This window comes from Peromyscus maniculatus, chromosome 10 (genome assembly GCF_049852395.1).
Source record: "Peromyscus maniculatus bairdii isolate BWxNUB_F1_BW_parent chromosome 10, HU_Pman_BW_mat_3.1, whole genome shotgun sequence".
NCBI lineage: Eukaryota > Metazoa > Chordata > Mammalia > Rodentia > Cricetidae > Peromyscus > Peromyscus maniculatus.
In genome coordinates, this window is record NC_134861.1 from 62,924,546 (window position 1) to 62,947,193 (window position 22,648).

The 22,648-nt window shown below is 39.6% G+C and overlaps 1 protein-coding gene across 2 annotated transcripts; it reads left to right on the forward strand.

Annotated features, from left to right (window-relative positions):
• Positions 1 to 1,017: 1,017 nt before the first annotated feature.
• On the forward strand, positions 1,018 to 21,468 carry Tmem33 (transmembrane protein 33). 2 transcript variants are annotated; one of them, XM_006974630.4, is made up of 9 exons: positions 1,018 to 1,160; positions 1,337 to 1,407; positions 4,077 to 4,171; positions 4,570 to 4,757; positions 8,065 to 8,132; positions 9,218 to 9,351; positions 17,489 to 17,572; positions 19,316 to 19,436; positions 20,248 to 21,468. In XM_006974630.4, exons 2-9 carry the CDS (start codon positions 1,363 to 1,365, stop codon positions 20,251 to 20,253), a joined length of 741 nt encoding a protein of 246 aa, XP_006974692.1. In that variant the 5' UTR covers positions 1,018 to 1,160; positions 1,337 to 1,362; the 3' UTR covers positions 20,254 to 21,468. The 2 variants fall into 2 exon arrangements, with proteins under 2 accessions (XP_006974692.1, XP_006974691.1); XM_006974629.4 differs by lacking the exon at positions 20,248 to 21,468 and having other exon boundaries at positions 19,316 to 19,580.
• Positions 21,469 to 22,648: the final 1,180 nt, after the last annotated feature.

Consider the following 22,648-nt stretch of genomic DNA (forward strand, 5'->3'; position numbering starts at 1 on the left):
ATCTTTTTCTCATTTTTCTTTCCGCCTCTTCTCTAGGTCCCAGCAGATGACTGCCCTTCCCCTGCACACCTTTATCTAGCCAGTCACCAAACTGTGGCAGCCACATTCAAGTCATCTTTCTCCTTCTCTTCTCCCACGCCATCACCACAGTCCAGGATTTCTTCAAGTCTCTCCCTAATTGTGTGCAGTGGCCTCCCCATGACCTTTCTAAGCCTGATGATGTCACACTTCTGCTTAAACGTGTAGTGTGCCTCTCTAGATTTCAGGGTTAAGTTTAGATGCCTTTTTAAAAATATATTTTTAATTAAAATATAATTCCATCATTTCTCCCCTTCCAACCCCTTCTGACACCCCCTCCCCAGTGATGTTTTTCTGTTAGCACATCCTGCCTCTCAGTACTCCCGATCTTTCATCCCCCAGATCCATTCACATTCCTTCAGCTCACACCAAACTGTCTTCTGACTATTCTGTTACTTTACATGCTCTGTTCCTTTATTTGGAATCTCCTTCCCCTTTCAACCAAGTTTTCCTTTTCCTTCAAGATTTAGGGTCAGTATTACCTTTTCCAGGAAACTTCCCCCCACCCCGGATCAACTCAGCTTATGCCCGTATTTTATACAAGTTTTTGCTGTGATTTCCATTTACTCTATCGTCTCCCAGGTTATGTTCATATTCTCCATGCCAAGCGTAGTGCCTGTCACCTAGCGGATTTCACAAGAGCTTGAAAGAAACTAAATCACAGGGGTTAGTGAATCCCTGTCTGGAAGGATCATAGATATTTCGGCAGCTTCTGTATACCGAAGCAGATTTTTGAGGTTTGGAAGCCGGCAAGGAGAATCGACCGAGTCCTGGATGAGACGAAAATTGCTTCACCGGGTTTCACTTCTTAGCTCTGTCTCTAGGCCAATTGGCCACTACTAGGGCAGGTGGAACCCAAACCAGAAGAAAAACTGCATTTCCCGTCATGCCTCTGGAAACAACTCCCGGTGACCCTCAACGTCCCCCACCTCCCTCGCACGGAACCGAAAGGGGCACTTCCGGTTCTGCAACACCCGGGAGCCGGGCGGCGTTGGTCGGCCCTTGAGGGCCTCGTTCGGAAGCTCCGCCCTCGCTTGGGTCTTTTCTAAAAAGACAGCGTCGGTCTGGACCGAGTGGGACAGGTAGCACCGGGGTGCCGTGGGGGTGGGGGGCTCCGGGGCCGTGTGCTGCACGGGGCCGGGGGGCCCCGTTGCTCCGGGGTCTTGGGGTTCCGGCGGGCTCGGGAAGCGGGTCGGACGCTCGTCGCCCCGGCACTGACGTTTTATTCGCTCTTCTTTTTCTCTGCCGTCCGTCTCAGCGTCCCGGGCTCCCTGCGTGTCTCCCATGGCGGATACGACCCCGAACGGCCCCCAAGGGGCGGGCGCGGTGGTGAGTGAGCGGCCTGGTCTCCCGGCTCCGTCCGCGGGGGTTGGCGAGGAGCAGGAAGTGGTGGAGAGGGGCTGGAGCCTTCTGGAAGCCGCCGCCCGCGGGGCTGGGGGGCAGGGAGTGGCGTGGGGCTCCAAGTCTGCTTCCAAAGCGACACCGCCGGCCGTCAGCCTGTCTGCGGGCACACGGGTCCTCCCCGCGCCTCCCCGCGCCTCCCCACAGCCCAGCCTCCGGTTGTGTCTCCGGTTGTCCCAGGGTTGAAGGTGCCATCGGAGGCAGAGGCTTCCACCCACACCCCTCGTGGTGCGCGCAGCCATGCCCTTTGTACCTGCCTTAAGCCCTTTTAAGAAATTTCGCAAAGGGGAGAGCGGTGTGTTTTCTTCTTCAGTTGGTCGTCTCCTAGGAGGAATACTACTCCCCTTTTGTAAACTTGATAACTGAAAGTGTTGTCTTGTACTGCACTATCGAGATACCTTGTCATTTAGTCCTGAAACCGAATTTTTGATTTTTTTTTAAAAACATTTGACAGCACCTCTGTATACACACACACCTATTTTGCTGACCCATTTGACATTCTTGCTAACCCACAAATGCTAAGTAGGTGTATTCGCCTCTCCACTCCATTTGGGAAGGTTAACACTGATGGTAACCTAATACGTAGTTCATGTTGTCCATTGGCGCTTCCCCTCCTTGGGGTTCAGCTATTGTATGTGTTAGTCTTACCTCTCGACTCTCAGTCAACGGAAGTTCCTCTTTGGGTTTTGAAGACACGGGTAGTTGCAGTGTCTAGACCTGTTTTGCAGAGTGATCCAGAAACTGGAGTTACATGACTGATTGTGTCCTCAAGACAAGAACCATTTTATGTTGACTCGGTTTGGGGAATTCATGTGTGATGTTTAAGGTGATGCCTCAACTGGTTCACCATTACAAAAATACAGTTTTCCCCTTAATAATTAAAAAGTTGTCTATCCTAATACTTTGAGACTGTGTGAATAATTTGCCCTCAAGTGTTCAAAGATCCATTAAAATAATTTAGGGGGGGCGGGGCGGTTGGAACTGTATATATCAGGCAGTTCACACTTAAAAACTTAAACCACCATGTGCCTTTTAAGCTGCTGTATTGTGTAATAGAGCGTACCTACATCAAGAAGACCCAGATGAGGGACTGGAAAGATAGGCTCAGTGTTTAAAAGTGAATGCCGCTTTTTCAGAGGACCCTAGTTCAGTTCTCAGCACCTAGCAGCTGCTCACAAGATCTCCCAGATCTTCTGGTCTCCATAGGTCACTGTATACACCACACAGATGTATTCACATACACATAACACATAATTAAAAGTAATAAAAATGAATCTTTAAAAAAAGATGTCTGAAAAGGATGATTCAGTGACTTACTGAGGAGTGAAAACCCTACACAGATACTTATTTTGTTGGGTGGAATGTATAGAGATCAGAGGAAAACCTACGATAGTCAGTTCTCTGCTTCCATGGTGGTCTCAGGGTTCAAATTCCAGTCACCAGTCTTGGCAGCATGGGCTGGACTGTCTTGATGGCCTATCAAATGGATTTTAAAGAGAATACTCTAAAGAAACTGAACATAGCAAGCTAGAGTCAGCCTTGCATTTGACTGCTGCTGTAATCAGTTAAGTTTAGAGGCATCACAGTATAATAGCTAGATCTCAATAGAATAGGCTAGCAGCATGTTTTATATTGATGTTGCTAGTATGTAATTAAAAGGCATGTAATAATGCCCTTGAATTTTAAATATACTTGTATTTTTCCTAAAAAAAAAAATTTACACATGCAAAATACCAGAATGAAATTGCTTAAAAGTAGTATTTAAAAACATCAGATAGATGCATGAATGTGTTTTAAAATCAGTTTATTGGAAGTACCAAGTAGAAGAAAAAAATTCCATCACATGTAATGAGGATATATATTATGAGACTTCTGTTTATATACCCACATATGTTTGTATCTTGGTATTAACTATTTTTGAACATTGTAGTTAAAAATATAAAAGCCTCTTTAGAAATGGATATGAGGTCTATGTAAGTGATAAAGCAGATTTTAAGTTCTTGCTTTCATGATAAGCTTAATCTAGGTCCACTGATAACAGGGTCAAGCTTGTGCCTGTAGTGGATGCAGAGAGTCCTATGATCTGAGAAGCAGGTACCATTTCATACTTGACAGGCATGTTTTGAGTGCCCTTCTGCATGTCCATGACAGATAGTCTGCAGACTGATGACTTCAGCACTAACTCCTGCAATGATTTTACCTCTCTCTTTGTAATGGTTTATTTAATCCAAACCTATTATTTGATGCCTTACTCAGTTCTGGGGCCTATTTGGGTTGTGATTTTTCTAAGAATAGACATTATAGTTCTCTTGAGAGCTATTTGTTCTTATTTAATGTTGTTTTAAAATAGAGCCATTATTGTAAATATTGAAATAGCACAGAAAATTTTGTACAGTTGAATTACTGTCCTGATTTTTTTTTTCTGAAAGTGCTTCTTATACCTTCCACAGCATATATGTGAAGAAGCAGTTAAGTACCATGAGTTTCCACTTAATAATCTAAAAAGCAAATGTTGCAAGCTGGTTCTTAAAATAGCCTTCATAGGAATAAAAGTACATAAATTGTCCTTAACATAATATTTTTCTTTTCAAATCTAGCAATTCATGATGACCAATAAACTGGACACAGCAATGTGGCTTTCTCGCTTGTTCACAGTGTACTGCTCCGCTTTGTTTGTCCTGCCTCTTCTTGGGTACGTATTACCATGTTTCTGACTCAACTCGGTTTTTAGCTTTAGGAATTGTTGAAATGTAAATGGCATAAAACTAATGAACACAAGCCCCATTCAAATCAGCAGTGATCTAGTAACACCAGTTGGGGGATGCTTTATTGTGGTTTGACTGCTCATTGGCAGCCATGGTTTTTGCAGTTCTTACTTTCTTAACTTGACAGAGTGAATGCTTTATATTATACAGTTAGATGTGTATTTGAAGTGATGTTTCCCAGAATGTGGAGTACATTCGTGTAATTTATTTTCTATTGACAATTAAATGATTTAGGTGTTGTGCAATTATGATGCAATTCACAAAGGAGGAAGAGCCCTGGTAGCTGTTGATGTCTCACGATAACTTTTCCTCTGGTAATTTTCAGGTTGCATGAAGCAGCAAGCTTTTACCAGCGTGCTTTGCTGGCAAACGCTCTCACCAGCGCTCTGAGGCTGCATCAGAGATTACCACACTTCCAGTTAAGCAGAGCATTCCTGGCTCAGGCCTTGTTAGAGGACAGCTGTCACTACCTGCTGTATTCACTCATTTTCGTCAATTCCTACCCCGTTACAAGTATCCTTTTCATACTCAGGACAGTGAAACTGCCAGCTAAACATGTAGGAGATGTCTTGATTGTTTTTCTGTTGGAAGGATACAGTAATGACATTCCATGAAGCTAGTTTGTGTGGCTTTTAGTCCGTCATTTGTGTGGAACTGTATCAATATCAAATTTCTGTCCCCAAAATTTGAAATCTAAACTCTGTAGAGCTGTTTTGGGAATTTAAACTTAGTCTCTCAATATTCTTGCCTTGTAAGCCTAGCAGATATTTAACAATTAACATTCAAAGCACAAGGTTATACATGAATTTAGTATTTAGATCTTTATTTCATATTTCATATTCATATTTCAATTAATTCCGTATCCTGGTGGGAATATGCAAATTTTTCAAAAACATGCAAGTTATTTACATGTATGAGGGTTTTGCCTATATGTATGTATGTACAACATGTGTGCTTGATGCCTGTGGAGATCAGAAGAGGGTGTTGAAACCCTGCAACTGAAGTTGTAGGCAGTTGTGAGCCACTGGGTGGGTGATGGGAAATGAATTTAGGTCCTTTGTAAAAGCAGCCAGTGTTCTTAACCCACAGCCATCTCTCTAGCCCTACAGATTTGTTACTTGAAAAAAAGTTTTTGGCTACCCCAGCTACCAGTGACCTAGGAACAAAAGAAAATTAATCTTGTGAAAATAATGTGCTATAATGTAAAATAGAAAGTAAGGACATGAGCCAAGTGTGGTAAGCCTGTAATCATAGCTGTGGGAGGCACAGGAGGTTTAAAGCCAGCCCGGGTTACATAGCTAGTTTCAGGTCAGCCAAGATTACATAGTGTGACTTTGTCTCAGAGCAAAACCAGGCTAGCAAGGTGACTAGCGGGTTAATTCTTAGGATTCGGGGAAGAGAAGTGGTGAGCAGTGACGAGCCCATCAATAGTAAATGCTAATCTCATTCCTAAAGAAATCAGGAATTGGGGTATATGCAAAGGTGGCCCAGAGGAATACTACAGATGTATTTGAGCCTTTGCTCTTTGTTTGTTTGTTTTTCGAGACAATTTCTCTGTGTAGTAGCCCTGGCTGTCCTGGAACTACGCTTTGTTGACCAAGCTGGCCTTGAACTCATAGAAATCTGCCTCCCAATTGCAGGGATTCCTTTGTTCTTAATGTGGTATATTGTCCTTATTCTGTCAGTGACTGGCACTTAATAAAAGAGTAGACTTTTCACTCCTTGCCTTTCTAAATAATTTTTTTTTTTTTTTTGAGCTGAGGATTGAACCCAGGGCCTTGTGCTTGTTAGGCAAGCGCTCTACCACTGAGCTAAATCCCCAACCCCTTTAAATAATTTAAAAGTGACACTGAACCAGGCATGTAATCACATGCCTGTAATCTCGTCACTTGGAAAGTGAGGGTAGGAAGGGTAGTCACTTGGGAAGTGAGGGTAGTCAAGGCTAGCCTGGGCTTCTGTGAGACCCTGTCTCAAAACCAAAAGTTGGAAAAAATAAAGTGACATCAAAAGCTAAGATGAATCTCTTAAGGGTTTGTGAACTGTAGACAATTAGAGGAGATAAAGTACTCATTTCAAGGCTCCGTGGTGGCTATGTGGTCATTTGACAGAGGATGAAATTTGGCCTAGGAGAATGAGGTTTGTGAAAACCAGGACTGGAGCCCAGATATCTTGAACCTCCTGTTGAAGGTTATACTTTGGCACTGCCTCTGTTACTGAATTAGACTTCAAGTCTGGGGGTGTCAGAGTTTAAGTTGAATTTTTTTTTTTAAGCTTTAGCAGAGTTTCACATAGTCCTTAAAAATGAGAAGTTTCTTAAGTTTCAAGTTTTAAAGGAGTCTGATTGTTAAAAAGTCTTAAATTGGAGCCAGATGTGTATCCCTGGAATCCCAGCACCTGGGGAGCTGTGGCAAGGAGGAGTGAGAGTTTGAGGCCAGCGTAGGCTGCAGAGGAGGATGCATGTTTCTGTTTAGCGTCTTCTAATGTGTGGGGGCCATAGCTGCTCATTGACTAGAATGAGTGAGTCAAGGTGATAATGAATTTGATACTCAAATTATTAGCAGTTAGCATTTCCAGCTAGGCCATACCTTCACCTAGTACAGAAAAATAGTGATTCATTTCTAGTGCTGATGTTACTATCGATAACATTTTAAGGCTAGTGTTTATGCCATTCATCATTGATAGTCATTCATGTAAATACTTGACAAGTTTTTTATTATTAACCTGGCAAAAATTGGAGTGGATCCATTTCATTTTTTTTTTGAACAATTGAGCTGGGTAGTAATGGTGCACGCCTTCAATCCCAGGGAGGCAGAGGCAGGCCGATCTCTGATCTCAAAGCCAGCCAGGTCTACAGAGTGGGTTTCAGGACAGCCAGGGCTACATAGAGAAACCCTATCTCAAAAAAGAAAAAAGAAAAATTGGATGAAAATTGTGTATTTACCTACAGTGTAAGGTAGGTAAATATTGGACTTAATATGAAAATTTAAAGCCAGTAAGACCTATGGTAGATTTTTATGTAAGCTGAAATTTATAGTCTTTTTTACAAATTCAGTATGAATTTTTTACAAATTCAAAACGTTAAAAAAAAGCATTCAGGTATATGTCCTCAAAGTAATGGAATTTAAGCACATTACTTTGACACCTTTTGTCTGCAATGTAGACTCTTATAAAGGCACTATAGAAGATTTTCTGTGTTTAAGACCAAATTAGTGTGCTGGAGAGATGGCTCTTAGCGCTCATATTGTCCTTGCAGAGGATCCGGGTTTGGTTCCCAGCCCCACATCAGGCAACACACAACTGCCTGTAATTCCAGTTCCAAAGGATCCAGTCCCACTGACCTCCAAGGGCGTGTGTGTGTGTGTGTGTGTGTGTGTGTGTGTGTGTGTGTGTGTGTTGAACATTAACTCGTGCAGGTACATACACATAACTAAAAATAATAAATAAATCCTAAAGAAACAAAATGGCCAATTGGCCAGTGTGGGGTGAAAACTATATTCAGTCATTTGGGTGGCTTACATTTTCGCTTTGCTTAGCAGATATTTGTGGTTTATTAGAAATGTTTTTGACTTCCCAGATGGATGGTAAGATTTAGAAAGTGAGGCCGGGCGGTGGTGGCGCACGCCTTTAATCCCAGCGCTCGGGAGGCAGAGACAGGCGGATCTCTGTGAGTTCAAGGCCAGCCTGGGCTACCAAGTGAGTTCCAGGAAAGGCCCAAAGCTACACAGAGAAACCCTGTCTTGAAAAACAAAAAAAAAAAAAAAAGTGTGCATGGGCTTACAGTACTCAGTGACTTCAAAGCTTTCCTTAATTGCTTCTCCAGTGAGTATTTTCCCAGTCTTGTTATTTTCTTTGCTTCATGCTGCCACATACACTAAGAAGGTCCTTGATGTAAGTAAAACTGTTTGTTTCTTTGCCTTTTACATTGTCCATAGTTAGTGTGGCTTGGAGTTTCAGACATTTTTTCCCCATAAACTTGATAGAAATTTTTTTTTTTTTTTTTTTTTTTTTTTTTGGTTTTTCGAGACAGGGTTTCTCTGTGTAGCTTTGCGCCTTTCCTGGGACTCACTTGGTAGTCCAGGCTGGCCTCGAACTCACAGAGATCCACCTGGCTCTGCCTCCCGAGTGCTGGGATTAAAGGCGTGCGCCACCACCGCCCGGCCTATAGAAATTTTTTTAGTGATTTGAAATTTTTAAATTTAAAGATTATATTGTTAAAGTGTTATAAAACAGCATTTTTTGGTCTTTTGTAGACACTTTTGTAGAAAGGATTGTTCTTAAAATTTTCTTCCAGTTCCCTGAAGTTTGAAATATACATCTCCATTTTAAAAAACGTGTAACTTGCAGAGTGCTGGTGACACATGCCTTTAATCCCAGCACTCAGGAGGCAAGTGCAGCTAGATCTCTGAATTCAAGGCTAGCCTGGTTTATAGAGCGAGTTCCAGGACAGCCAGGGCTGTTACACAGAGAAACCCTGTCTCGAACACCAAACCAAAATCCTATTACTCTAAGTTTGATGAGTTGGCAGCAATCTCCTGCTGTCACCCTGACTTACTGCATGAGTATAACCATACTGAGTGGTTGTATAGTGACATTAAGAGCTGCTTTCCTCACCCCCCCCCCCCCCCGCCATGTTCAGCAATCAAATTAAGCAGACATGCTGTATTTACAATTAAATTTGAATTAAAATACCAGTGTAAGGTTTTTTTGTTTTGTTTGTTTTTTTGAGGGGGAGGGTGTTTTGTTTTTATTTTTTTTGAGACAGTCTTCATGTAAGCCAAGCAAGCCTTGAATTCACAGAGATCTACCTGCCTCTCCTTCCTGTGGTGGCACACACCTTTAATCCCAGCACTTGGGAGGTACGTGGTGCCATTCTAAAGAGACGTCCTGAGCACCCTCATATTTTGGTGTTAGGGTGATTAATGAGTTATTAAAGGTGTAGTGTTACTTCTAATGCTTGTTTCCTTTTGTTTTAGGCAAAGGGTTCAAATAGTTTACCTCTGCTGAGATCTGTCTTGGATAAATTAAGTGCTAACCAACAAAATATCCTGAAGTTCATTGCTTGCAATGAAATATTCTTGATGCCTGCTACAGTTTTTATGCTCTTTAGGTAAGAACTCAGACATGCTTGTTTTGAAGATTGACAAGTGAACAGAAAGATAGTCACTTAGATTGCATTCTGCTTGAATCAGAAGTGCAGCATGTACCCTCAGGTAGAACATTCCAGATGCTCTAGTAGAAGCATTGCACCATGGGAGAACCAGGTGCAAATGCTTTAACAGGCTTTGGAAATCATTTTTCTTTGACATTTTCATGCATGTGCATATTGAGTGATGGTCATTTTTACCTTCTCATGGCCCCATTACTCTCTCACCTTCTCTTTTCTCTTGTTGAAATCTTTCTTCCCTAGAAGCTCCCCATGCTTAGATGTCTTTTTTGATTATTAATTAAATTTATTTGTTGACAATTTAATACATGTATGTAGTGCATGTAGTTATTCTCCCCACCCACTTATTTTCCTTTTATCCTTCCTTTTCAATCCCTATTCCTTCTTACAAGTCCTTTTCCTATAGTATGTTTTTTTGTTATCCACTGTATTAAATCAGGGCCATCTGTGTGACCAGGGTGTGGAACTATCCATGGCAGCCTGGTGGGCTCACCAGTGAGTGTAGAACTGAAGACAGGGACTCCTCTTTCCCCAGTATCCATGAATAGCCCTGGGACAGGAAATTTGTCTTTACACCCGTGAAACATCATTTAACCCTTGGAGATTAATTTTTGATTTTTGAAAATTAATTTAAAAAATACTACACATAGAAGAGTCTTCTGCCTTAGTGAGGGTTACTATTGCTGTGATAAAACACCATGACTAAAGCAACCTGGGGAGGAAAGGAATCGTTTGGCTTATGAGTCCATATCCCAGTTCATCATCAAATGAAGTCAGGGCAGAAACTCCTAACATGGCAGGAACCTAGAGGCAAGAGCTGATGTAGAGGCCATGGAGGGTGCTGCTTACTGCCTTGCTCCTTCTGGCTTGCTCAGCCTGCTTTCTCATAGAACCCAGGACCACCAGTCCATGGTGGCTCCTCCCACAGTGAACTTCCTGCATTGATCACTAATTAAAAAAGTACCCTACAGGCTTGCCTGCAGCTCGATCTTTGGAGGCATTTTCTCAACTACGGTTCCCTGCTCTCAGATTACTACAGTGTGTGTCAGTTGACATAAAACTAGCCAGCAGAGCCGGGCGTTGGTGGCGCACGCCTTTAATCCCAGCACTCGGGAGGCAGAGACAGGCGGATCTCTGTGAGTTCGAGGCCAGCCTGGGCTACCAAGTGAGCTCCAGGAAAGGCGCAAAGCTACACAGAGAAACCCTGTCTCGAAAAACCAAAAAAAAAAAAACCAAACAAACAAAAAAAAAAAAAAAAAAAAAAAAACAAAACTAGCCAGCAGAGTCGTGAAGTCTAATTCAGCTCATTCTTGCCTTTTTTGAGGTGGTATAAGGAGACGTTTTAAAAGATAGTCTTACAGTAACAATTGCCTACAGTTGTTTCCATATTTTGTTTGTAATCTGGAAATAATAGAGAAAACTTCTTTTGAGAGGTAGACTATCACAGCAGTGTTAGTCTCTCCATTGGTAATTTTGCATTTCATTTTAATCATGTACATATCTACCTGGATGCTTGCTTTTAAATTTTAGTTTTATAGATAAGCTAATAGGGGTATCTAATCTATTGGCTTCTCTGGGCTATGTTGTCATCAATGAAGTTCATGACGGAGCAAAGGAAAAAAAACCTTCCACAATATTTTAAATAAGGTTACTATTTTATGTTGGACTGGATTTTTAGCTGTGTTGTGCCTCATATGGCCTCACAGGCTCCAGGTTGGACACACTTCCCTTCTAAAAGAGTAGTTTATGATGATTTCTAGTTGTGGTTCTGTGTTCTCTGTTCAAGAGTAAGCAGTTCAATATGTGTGCATTTGTAATCCATTTAGAAAATACATAGCTGGTCGAGGTGGTGCCTGCCTTAAATCCCAGCTCTTGAGAGACAGAGGCAGGTGGATCTTTGTGAGTTTGAGGCCAGGCTGGTCTGCTGAATGAGATCCAGGACAGCCAGGGCTACACAGAGAAACCCTATGTTGAGAGAGAGAGAGAGAGAGAGAGAGAGAGAGAGAGAGAGAGAGAGAGAGAGAGAGAGAGAGAGAGAGAGAAGAGGAGGAAAATATATCTGTAGAAAGTATAGTTTGTGGGTGTAGCTTTATTTGCTTATTATATTTACTGAGTGCCATAGTTGCCATAATGCATGAATTTTTAGAGTTAATGTTTTTTTTTTTTAATTTTATTTATAGTTTATGTGTGAGTGCTATACATATATACTTGCATACCAAAAGAGGGCATTGGATCCTATTATAGATGGTTGTGAGCCACCATGTGGGTACTAGGAATTGAACTCAGGACCTCTGGAAGAGCAACTAGTGTTCTTAACCGCTGAGCCATCTCTCCAGTCTTGTTTGTTTCTTTTAATGGTTATTCATTTGTTCTGTTGAATTAGTATGTTCCATTTTATTACGTTTTTAGTTTTCCAAATATTGATGCAGTAGACACCTTTCTTAGTTTGCTTATATCTGTATACGAACAATGGTTTCTTTAACATAGATATCAGAATTAATTTTTCTATGTTTAAGTGCACTTTTGTGTTTAATAGACCATGTCAAAATGTTCTTTAAAATGTCTGTGTGTTTGTCTAGGCCCAGGCCTGTAATCCCAGCATTGGGAAAGCTAATGCAAGAGATTTTAAGTGCTAGGCCAGCTTAGGCTGCATAGTAAGACTCTTGTCTAGGAAAAAAGTTTATATACTTGTTTTTCATTGTACAAGTTATTGTTACTGAGTGTAAAACTTTATATTTTTTAGTCTTTGTTGACTGATCAATGAGGTTTTTATATGCCTGACAGTTGGTTTTAGTTTTAGTTTTTTCTTTCCTGTACTAAGGATTGAACTCAGGTCCTGGCACTTCTTCGTAAGCACTCTGCTATTGAACTGTGTACTACTCTCAGTCAAGTTTTACATTTTTTCCCTCTTATTTTGAAACAAGGGCTCACTAAATTGCCTAGGCTGGCCTTGGATTTCTAATCCTGCGTCCTCCTCCTGAGTTTCTTTTTTCTTGTTTTGTTTTTTTCCAGACAGGATTTCTCTGTGTAGCCCTGGCATCCTGAAACTCACTTTGTAGACCGGGCTGTCCTTGCACTCACAGAGATCTACCTGCCTCTTCTTCCCTGCTGGGATCAAAGGTGTGCACCACCGTACCTAGCTGTGAAAATGTTTTAAATAGGTTTTCTGGACCTGGACTGCAGTTGATAAGACTTTTAACTTGTTTCTGAGCCTTGAATTTTTCTCATTTAAAAGGAAATATTGCCTGGCATATGAAAGGCTTTGTGTTTAACCTCTAGCACTGGAACAAAGTAGTAATTGAAACAGATAAATAGTGAAGATCCATTTCCTAAATGTTGATTATAGGATTCGATGCAGCTCTGCTTGTAAATTATTCAGCTCTAAAGCTTACACGCTAAAGTTTAGCATACTAACATGAAACCTAATTTTAGAATTATAGTAGGTTTTTACTTTATTGATCCTTAACTCAATTGAGCTCATTAAGACATTTATTTAACACTGTGGACAAAGTTGTTATTTAATTTTCAAGAGTAGAGTTTATCAGAAATACATTTAAAGATCATTTTTTCACTAGAATTTATTTCTTTAACAAACGTGTGTGTGTGTGTGTGTGTGTGTGTGTGTGTGTGTGTGTGTGTATAGATACCAGAGGTTGACATTAGTTGTCTTCCACTATCACTCTCCAGACTCTCTCTGAACTGAGAGTTCACCATTTGCCTGCTCTGGCTAATCAGCAAGGCCCTGGCATGTGAACTCCTGTTCTCAGGCATGTGTGCAGGCACTTTAGCTACCCAGTCATCTCCCTAGTCTGCAGCTCGACACTCAGCTTGTCTGTATTCCTCTTCCTCCTAGCTTCTGGTGATTACTGTTTTATTCTTCCTTGAAACAGCTTTGCTAGCAACTGCATTTGAGTGAGTGTTTAATTTTTCTATCTCAGGTTTATGTACTTTTATGTGTGTGATTGTTCAGCCTGCATGCATATGTACTGTGTGCATGCCTGGTGCCCACAGAGGCCAGGAGAGGTCCTGGAACTGGACTTAGGGATAGTGGTGAGCTGCCACGTGGCTTCAGAAGCCAGACCTGCATGTTCTACAAGAGTAGGAACTGCTAACTGTTGAGTCCTCCTCCAGCCCCACACTTGTCACTTCCAGTTCCGTCCATTATTTTCCCACTATAAATGATAGTGTCTCGTCCTTTTAAGACTGGTTAGCATTCAACCGTGTATGAATACTTGGGAATATGTAGCACGTGTCTTTATTCATTCCTCTGCTGATAGATATTTCAGTTGATTCCATATTTTGGCTGTTGTGAGTAGTGATGAAGTAAACATGGAGTGCATAGATCACATTGATAGTACTGATTTCATTTCCTTTGGATACTTGCTTAGAAGAGGAATAGTTGGATCATGAGGTAGTTACATTATTTGTTCATTCCCGTTTTCCATAATGTTTGTACTACTTTACATTGCCACCACTCATGCATACTTTTTCCCCCTACATCCTCATCCGTGCTGGCTCTTTTTTTTTCTTATTTTCATAATTGTTCTTCTAAATGGATGAATCTGTAAGCTGCTTTGAGTAACATGTTTTAATATTTTTTATGCATAAACAAGGGAGATTTTTCTGGTTTTGTATTTATTGGTTTTCATATAATTTTAATTACTTTAATGAATTAAAATCATTTTATGAAGTTTATTTGTTTTGTCTTTGGGGATCAAGCCCACAGCTTCGACACATGCTAGACAAGTGTTCTACCACTGAGCTATGTCCTCAACCTTCCATGTGCAATAGTATATTGTGTATAGAATACTTAATGCTTTAAGTGTGTGACTTAATATAACCCAAACTATAAAATTAAAGGACTCGTGCTCTCACTAGTCTTTCTGTGCTCCCTCCCTTCATAGCAGATGCACTATCTGATTAGTAGAGGCTCTATTACTTAGAGCTCTGTATTGAACGATAAACCTACGTTCTTGACTTGACCTCACATGTGCATGCACAGATGTGCAGAGACAGATGGTCATTGGAAGTTTGTTTACTTCTCTGCTTCTTTTCTTACATTTTCTTCAGTTCCTCTCTTCCCTTCTCCCTCCCTTTCTGCTTCCCTACTTTTCCTCCCTCCCCTCCATGTTTTAGATTTTTGAGACAAGGCCTTGTTTTGTAGCCCGGGCTCATCTTGAGGCAGTCCTCCCACTTCTACTTTTTGAGTACTAGGATGCTGAGACATAAGCACCCTGTTGTGGTTTTTGTTTGTTTTGAGGGAGTTTAGTACTCCAAACAGAATCCTCAGGTGCTTACAGGAAGTTTTGCGGGGTAAGCAGAAACTGCAAGCTACACCCTCAGCTATAGCTTTATTTCTTATTGTATCCTAGAGCCACCCTAAGCATTCAAACGAGGGAGGCTTGGTAGTCATAGTAGGAACATAAGATAGAATGCTTGAAGTTGTAAAAGGAACTGGATGGTTTGCATGTTATATTCATATTACATGTTAATAGAAGTTAAAGTTGGTCAACAAGATATAAGGTGTTCCTCATTTATATTTTTTGGGTATGTGAAAGGACAGTACATGCTGTTTTGTCTCACATTCATAGTAGTGTTACACTCTAGAGCAGTAAATAGTGAGCTATTACACGATGAGCACTGTGTTAGTGTTAGTCATTTTGTTGTACACTTGTGTGCATGTTCCTAGAAGAATAGATTAAGGGGAGTGTTTTGTGAATTTCATCAGAGACTAACTTGGATGGTGGGAAACTGGGTTTTCAGTGAACGTTTTCTATATTTTCATTGTTAAATATTTGTTTATTTTTTTATTTTTTTTTATTTATTTTTTTTTATTTTTTTTTTTTAAAGATTTTTTTTTTTTTTTTTTTTTTTGGTTTTTCGAGACAGGGTTTCTCTATGTAGCTTTGCGCCTTTCCTGGAACTCACTTGGTAGCCCAGGCTGGCCTGGAACTCACAGAGATCCGCCTGCCTCTGCCTCCCAAGTGCTGGGATTAAAGGCGTGCGCCACCACCGCCCGGCTTATTTTTTTATTTTTTATTATGTATACAGCATGTATGACTGCAGGTCAGAAGAGGGCACCAGATCTCATTACAGATGGTTGTCAGCCACCATGAGGTTGCTGGGGACTGAACTCAGGACCTCTGGAAGAGCAGTCAGTGCTCTTAACCTCTGAGCCATCTCTCCAGCCCCTAAATATTTGTTTAGATTGTTAAAATTTTGTTTGATTATTTGTTGGGCAAAATGTATGTAACATTAAATAATAAGCTTATAATCATGTAAATTATTTTTATTATGAAAGTATTTTACAAATTAGAAGAAAGGGTTAAAAATACTAAGCTCTTTTTAAAAAAAGATTTTGTTGTTTTTATTTTCTTTTCTACACCAGGATCTCATTTTGTAGCTGTGGCTGTCCTGGAACTCACAGAGATTCTCCTGCCTCAGCTTCCCAAGTGCTGATATTAAAGGCATGCTTTAAAGCCATTAAACCTGTCTTTAAAAATATTTTTTAATGCATTTATTATTTCTTTGTATGTATGTGAGCACATATGTATAGGTCAGAGGACAACTTCTGGGAGTCAGTTCTCTCCTTCCATCATGTGGGTTCCAGGGTTCTGTCTCAGGTCATCATGCTTGGCATCCAGCATCTTACCTGGTGAACCATCTCTCTGGCTCACATTCTGCTTTTTTTTCAAAGTTACTCTGTGGGTTTTTCTTTGGTTTTTTTTTTTTTTTTCCTTTTGGTTTTTTAGGACTGAGTCCCTTATAGGCAAGCTGGCTCAAACTCACTATATGTTTAAAAATGACCATCTCCCTCCATTTTTCAAGTGCTGGGATTATAGGTGTGCTCCACTGTCTGTCCATTATATATTTTTCATGGCCAAGATTTTTAAATGACTAACTAGGATATCATTTACTAACCCTACTGCTTCATTGTGTCCTCCTGAACTTGGAGTGTATACCTAGTTCATCCTCCCGCCCTCCTTTGTATCCAGAGTCTTATGTGTGCCTGGTACATGCTCTATCTAGCACTGAGTCATGTCCATAGCTCCATTCCTGTTTTGTTTTTAGTTATTTGAGTGTCTTTTTTTGTTTTTTTGAGACAGGGTTTCTTTGTGTAGCTTTGGTGCCTTTCCTAGAACTCACTCTATAGCCCAGGCTGGCCTCGAACTCACAGAGATCTGTCTGCCTCTGCCTCCCACTTGCTGGGATTAAAGGCGTATGCCACCACCACCTGGCTATTTGAGTGTCTTAATCTAGGTAGTTTGTAGGAAATAATTCCAGACTTAGAGTTTCATAAAACACACACATACTTGCCTCTTGAGGTATTAGAATTATGGTTTTTTAATCAAGAACACTAATTACTATAGGCTCTGTCAGTATATTATTTAGTTGATATAGTTTTGAGTTTTTATTTACTCATAAAATGAGCCATTCTTAGCTTGGATGTTTATTAAGATTTAAAACTAATTTCAGGTGGGCGTGGTGGTGTACACATATAGTCTTAGCCCCCAGAATGCTGCGATGGGAGGTTCAGGAGTTCTAGGACAGCCTGGGTTACATATTGAGACCCTGTTTCAAAAGAACAAAACATTGAGCCCACAAGATGATTGGGCAGGTGCAGACACTTGCCTTCCAAGCCTGGCTCTAAGTTTGATCCCTTGGTTTGATCCCTGGAACCCAAGGAAAGGTAGAAGGAGAAATCTGACTTTGCCCTCTGACCTTTACACACACACGCCCACATACACTACCAATGAATAATTTTTAAAAATACCAACAAAAACCTTGCTTTTTTTTAAAATCAGTTCTCTGCTAATTATAAGATAATATTTTCTGAGTTTTAGTAATTAAAATTTTAATATATGGATATATTTATAAAAACTTAAGTAATAGCATTTTTCTCTTTTCCAGTCATCTGTACCTTCTGTTTTCTTGTAAGAGTAATTTGTGTGTAGATCAGGTAATTGTTACTGACCATACGATGAAGACACACATATTCTCCTTTTAAATTGCTTGTAATTTTTGAATGTATATAGGAATTGTAATGTGTACTCATCACCCTTGTATTTGTTTATTTCAGTGGCCAGGGAAGCTTGCTGCAGCCTTTTATATACTATAGGTTTCTCACTCTTCGTTATTCCTCTAGAAGAAATCCATATTGTCGGTAAGCTGTGACTAGCTTCAATCTGTTTTGTTTTTAGTATATTGTCCAGATGTAGTGTTGATAACTCTTGAAAATTCTTAATAGTTTAGAACTTAGAAGAAAGAAATATCTTTGAAATTTAAGTTGTTGGCTTTAAGACTAGCTGGGGTTAGTGAAGACGTAGTTGTATGAACTGATTCTTCATTTACAGGTTCCCATCCTGATAAATTTGCTCTTAAGTGGAAAATACACTGAATACACCTGCCCCAGCAAACAGCTTAGCAGCACAGTGCTCCATGGAATGGCCCTTGTTACTGGAGCTGCAGCTATCTGCTGATACTGCTAGCCTTAGAAAAGATTGAAACCTGAAGTATGTTGCTGCTGAGTGCATAACACTTTTGCAGCGGCATAAGTAAAAACACTGGAGGCTACACCACTCAAGGATGGGGACCTTATATTTCTTTTTAGAAATTGAAGCTAGAGTTGTTTTTTTTTCATCTTTTCAGGTTAGGAAATATGTGACTTTCTTAATTGAAACAAAGACCATAGTTAAAGTAGTCACAGATCAATATATAGCGCTCTCTCCTTATGTGCACTGTAGCTTCCTATACTTCTGTTACATGGGGTCTAAAAAGCTCATGGGGCGGGTACACATCTGTAAACCCAGCGCTCTGGAGTACAAGGCAGTTGAGGAATATGTTCAGTGTTGTCTCCATTAACTTCATTATAGCACCTAATTCATTATAATTCCTAATGTCCAGAAAACTTCTGAGAGAACATTTATTTATTTAAAGAAACAGTATGTGGCCTGGTGTGGTGGCACATGCTTTAATTCCCAGCACTTGGGCAGTAGAGGCAGGTGGATCTCTGTGGGTTCGAGGTCAGCCTGGTCTACAGCATGAGTTCCAGGACAGCCAGGTCTACAAAGAGAAACCCTATTTTGAAAAACCAAAAATAAAAAAACAAAATAAAGAAAGATATGGTGTGTGGATTGCAAGTTATGTAATTCTTTTGGTCTTTTTAAGGATAAATTGAATTTGTCTGTAAAATGTGAAAACTGAGTAGTAAATAAAAATGTAGGGCTGGAGAGATGGCTCAGAGGTTAAGAGAGCACTGGCTGCTCTTCCAAAGGTCCTGAGTTCAATTCCCAGCACCCACATGGTGGCTCACAACCATCTGTAATGAGATCCGGCGCCCTCTTCTGGCCTGCAGACATACATGCAGACAGAATACTATATACATAATAAATAAATAAATCTTTTTTAAAAATGTAGATAATCCCTTTTAGATATTACCATTGTTTTTGAAAGTGCTTTTTCTTACTTCTCTACTCAAAAAGACACTGGATTTTGAGAATGTTGTCTGTGATGAGATGGGAGTCCTCCTGCTACCCTGGCTGGCCTTGAAATCCTAGGCTCCCTACCTCCTGCACTTGTACCTGAGGGCTAGATAGCTGTGTATGGGTTCTCCTTTTGTATATTCCCTACAGTGTTTTCTAGGTTCATCTTTGACTTAAATTTTTGTTGTTTTTCAACACAGGGTTTCACCATGTAGCTCTGGCTTTTCTGGAACTTACTATGTAGACCAGGCTGGCCTCGAACTCAGAGATCTGCCTGCCTCTGCCTTGCAAGTGCTGGGACTAAAGGTGTGCACCACCACACCCAGCTACTTCTTTAAGTTCTTTTTGGTCACCTTTTTTCTCAGCATTATTTGTATTCATTGCCTTGTTGTTGTGTTTCTGAACACCACTATTTTATCTTCCAGAAACTTGTTTAATGAACTGAGGATTGTTGTGGAGCACATTATAATGAAGCCCTCCTGCCCACTGTTTGTGAGAAGACTTTGTCTCCAGAGCATTGCCTTCATTAGCAGACTGGCACCAACAGTTGCGTAGTTTAACCTCTAGTTAAGCTGTGTGTAGAAGATAGCATTAGTAGCTGGTAATTCAGATAGGGGTCTCAAATGACAGGTCTAACACCGACCTCAGTTCAATTTACATGATTTACATAAGTGCATCTCAGTGCAAAAATAATCATTTTCCTGGCATGTTAAATCAAGCCTTTAACAGTTTCTGAGAAAATTTTACTGTACATTATTGTTTGTGGTTATGTAAATTTGTCTTTAGTGATAAATGTTACTAAATTGTTTTAGATGCTGCTATGCCTACATCATGAAATACATTTATTTCTTTTAAAAAGAATTCTGAAATTTGTTTCACCCCAACCATTAACCCAAGTTATGTCTGGAATGAGTTCATTATGGTAATAGATGAATTCAGTATATTTTGAGACAGTATTTTTTCCATTCAGTAATTTTGGTTGAGATTTTCACAGAAGCACATTCCCCTGCAGTTTCATTTCACATTCAGCTTGTGCTGCTTTGCTAGAACAGATGTGTTTAGCCTGCACCATTACAAGGGAAATTCTCTATTTATTTTAAGACCTGCTAAGCTTTCATTTCCATCAGTCCATCGGTGGCTTTGATAGTGTTTGAAAACGGCTTGGCTGTAAACCTGTTTTGGATTAGCTGTTTGGGGTCATATAACCATGTACTCTAGAAGGTGGTAGTGAAACAGCGTTCCTTTGAGACACCTACTGAGTAACTTTGACGAATGTCCCCAGATAGGTATCAGTGTTGCTGTAGTGTGGAGAAACACCTAGTTCAGTGTCTTGACTCCAGTTTTCTTGGTTTCTTAGGCTTGAAAGGTCCTAGAAATTTGCAGCAGCAGTTCTGATGCCTTTGAAAGGATGTGATTGAAGATTGAGCATGTGATTACACTTGTATGTTCTGAAATAATGAAGACTATTCTGTAGATTACATGTTTATCCAGCAAATATGATTCAAAAGGTTAAATGGAAAGGTTTATAGGTAAGGTAATTAATGGGGAATAGTTGAGGGGGATAATGGGTATTTCAGCCTGGCAATGCATACATGAGGTTGGGGGGATTGGATGTATAATGCATCTGTGATTGGGGCTGGATAATATGTTCAAGTCTTTTCATTGAGATTCCATCAATTCCTTTATAAAAGTCATTTTGATCCTTATTACTGTTGCATGATTGGAAATATTTAAAACAATGCACAATTTTAATATAGAGTAATGTAATGTTGTGGTCTTTTTTTGTACCCAGTTCTCTTCTATCTGCATGTAATTTGGATTTCTCAATACATTCATTAGTAGCTTGTAACATCAGTTTTCTTTTTGTTTAAGCTCCTAATCTATAGAAAGGTGATGGTGTTGGGGTAGACTTCCAGAAAATACTACATGACAGCTTAGCTTTAACCAGCTACTTTTACATTTTTATAATATTTATCTACCAAGTTGGAGAAACAACTTGATAATATCCTGTTGTTGATTTTTTTTAATGTATGTGCCTAGCCTCCTTATCACTATATATGTAATCTGATGGTTTTAAAAATACAACTTTGTAGAGCAATAAAGTGACTGTAATGTTATGTAAACATGCTGATTTCTAAGATGTTTTAAAACATTGTCTTGAGTGACATCGAGTTCTGGCAGCTAAAGGAATATTTATTTTGAATTTTCTCTCTTTTTTTTTTCAATCTGGAACATTTTAGATTTATAAGAGGTTCAGAATAGTGCAGAGAGTTCCCGTGTACCTCTTTCTTGTCTATTTTTATATTAGCATCTTTTAATTAGTAAGACATTTATGCAAAGTAAGATAATAACCTTGGATTAACTAAAGTACAAAATTTATTTGAATTTCACCAATTTTTCTATCTGTTGTGTGTGCTGTATTTGTACCTGGATTGCCTTTTATGTTTCAAGGTGTATAATTGAGTTTTAGATTTTTATAATATTGGTCAAAATATTTCCTTAGAGGAGCTAATTCATGCTGGCTTTAACAATGTAATTTCCAATGTTTAATGATATAAATTAAGTCTTTTTAATGATACTGCGGAATTACATTATTTCTGATACACCTGTGCTTGAATGGAAATATAGATTTGTTCCTTAAAGGAAGGTGCAGAATATAAATAATATTCTCAAACCCATGAAAAGGCAACTTTTATAATTTGAACATTACTAGATGTTTACAAACTAGATGATTACTAGTTTGCATGAAATTGTAGTTAGAAATATCACATTGTGTGTGAATGTGTACAGTCAGCTGATCTTGAATCTGAAATTAGTGTTTCCATGTACACCTATCAAAATACAGGAAATGTAATAGTGCATCTAGTGGATGAGCAGGGGAAGCTTTGTAACACTGCCTAACTGAACAGTTTAAAGGAAGTTGGTTTATCATCCAGAATATCGAGTCCTTTAGGAACTGGAACAGTGCTGTTGTTTGTTAAACCCCATTGGACAGATGGAAGCTTCATACAAAACCTTTTGTTCTCTAACAAGCATTCTGTATTCCTTTGTGTACTTCATCTCTCATTGAGTTGAATGGATTTTTTTTGTTTATTTGGTTTGTTCTCAAGATAGGGTGTCTTTGAGTAGTCCTGGCTGACCCAGAACTCAGACCAGACTGGCCTTGAACTCCCAGAGATCTGCCTGTCTCTGCCTCCCGAGTTCTGGGATTGAAGGCATGCCTGGCAAGTTGGCTATATTTTAATATTAAGCCACAGAGCAATTTCTTAAGTGCAACTTGTATTTAAATTTCCTTGAAATAAAATTTCCCTAAGGTAAATGCTTTTGGAAGAAAAACAAGAAAGCTAATTGTAAAAATTAAATTTAGATACTTATGTATCCCTTACGGAGAACGTCAAGGCAAGCTTGATAACAAACCAGAAGTTCTGGAAAATTAATGGATTCTCTTGAATAAAAATGCAAAGCCCCAGTACATCTAAAGATTTAGACAAAAATTTGAATTAGATTTGTAAGTTTAGAAAATATCCTAGAAAGGAAAATGGATGCACATGTAACAAGACAAATAGAACTGAGTTCTCTAAAAAATGTTTCAGTTGAGAGATTATGGTAAAATCCTCAACTAACATTGAGGAGTTTGATTGTTGAGTCATGGGGGGGGGGAATAGCTGTGGACAGTTAATGTTTTTAATCAGTAGGTGTCACTCTTTCCTTGGGTAGTGCCCATGTTTACAGCTGTGTTTGGTGAAATGCTATGTTAC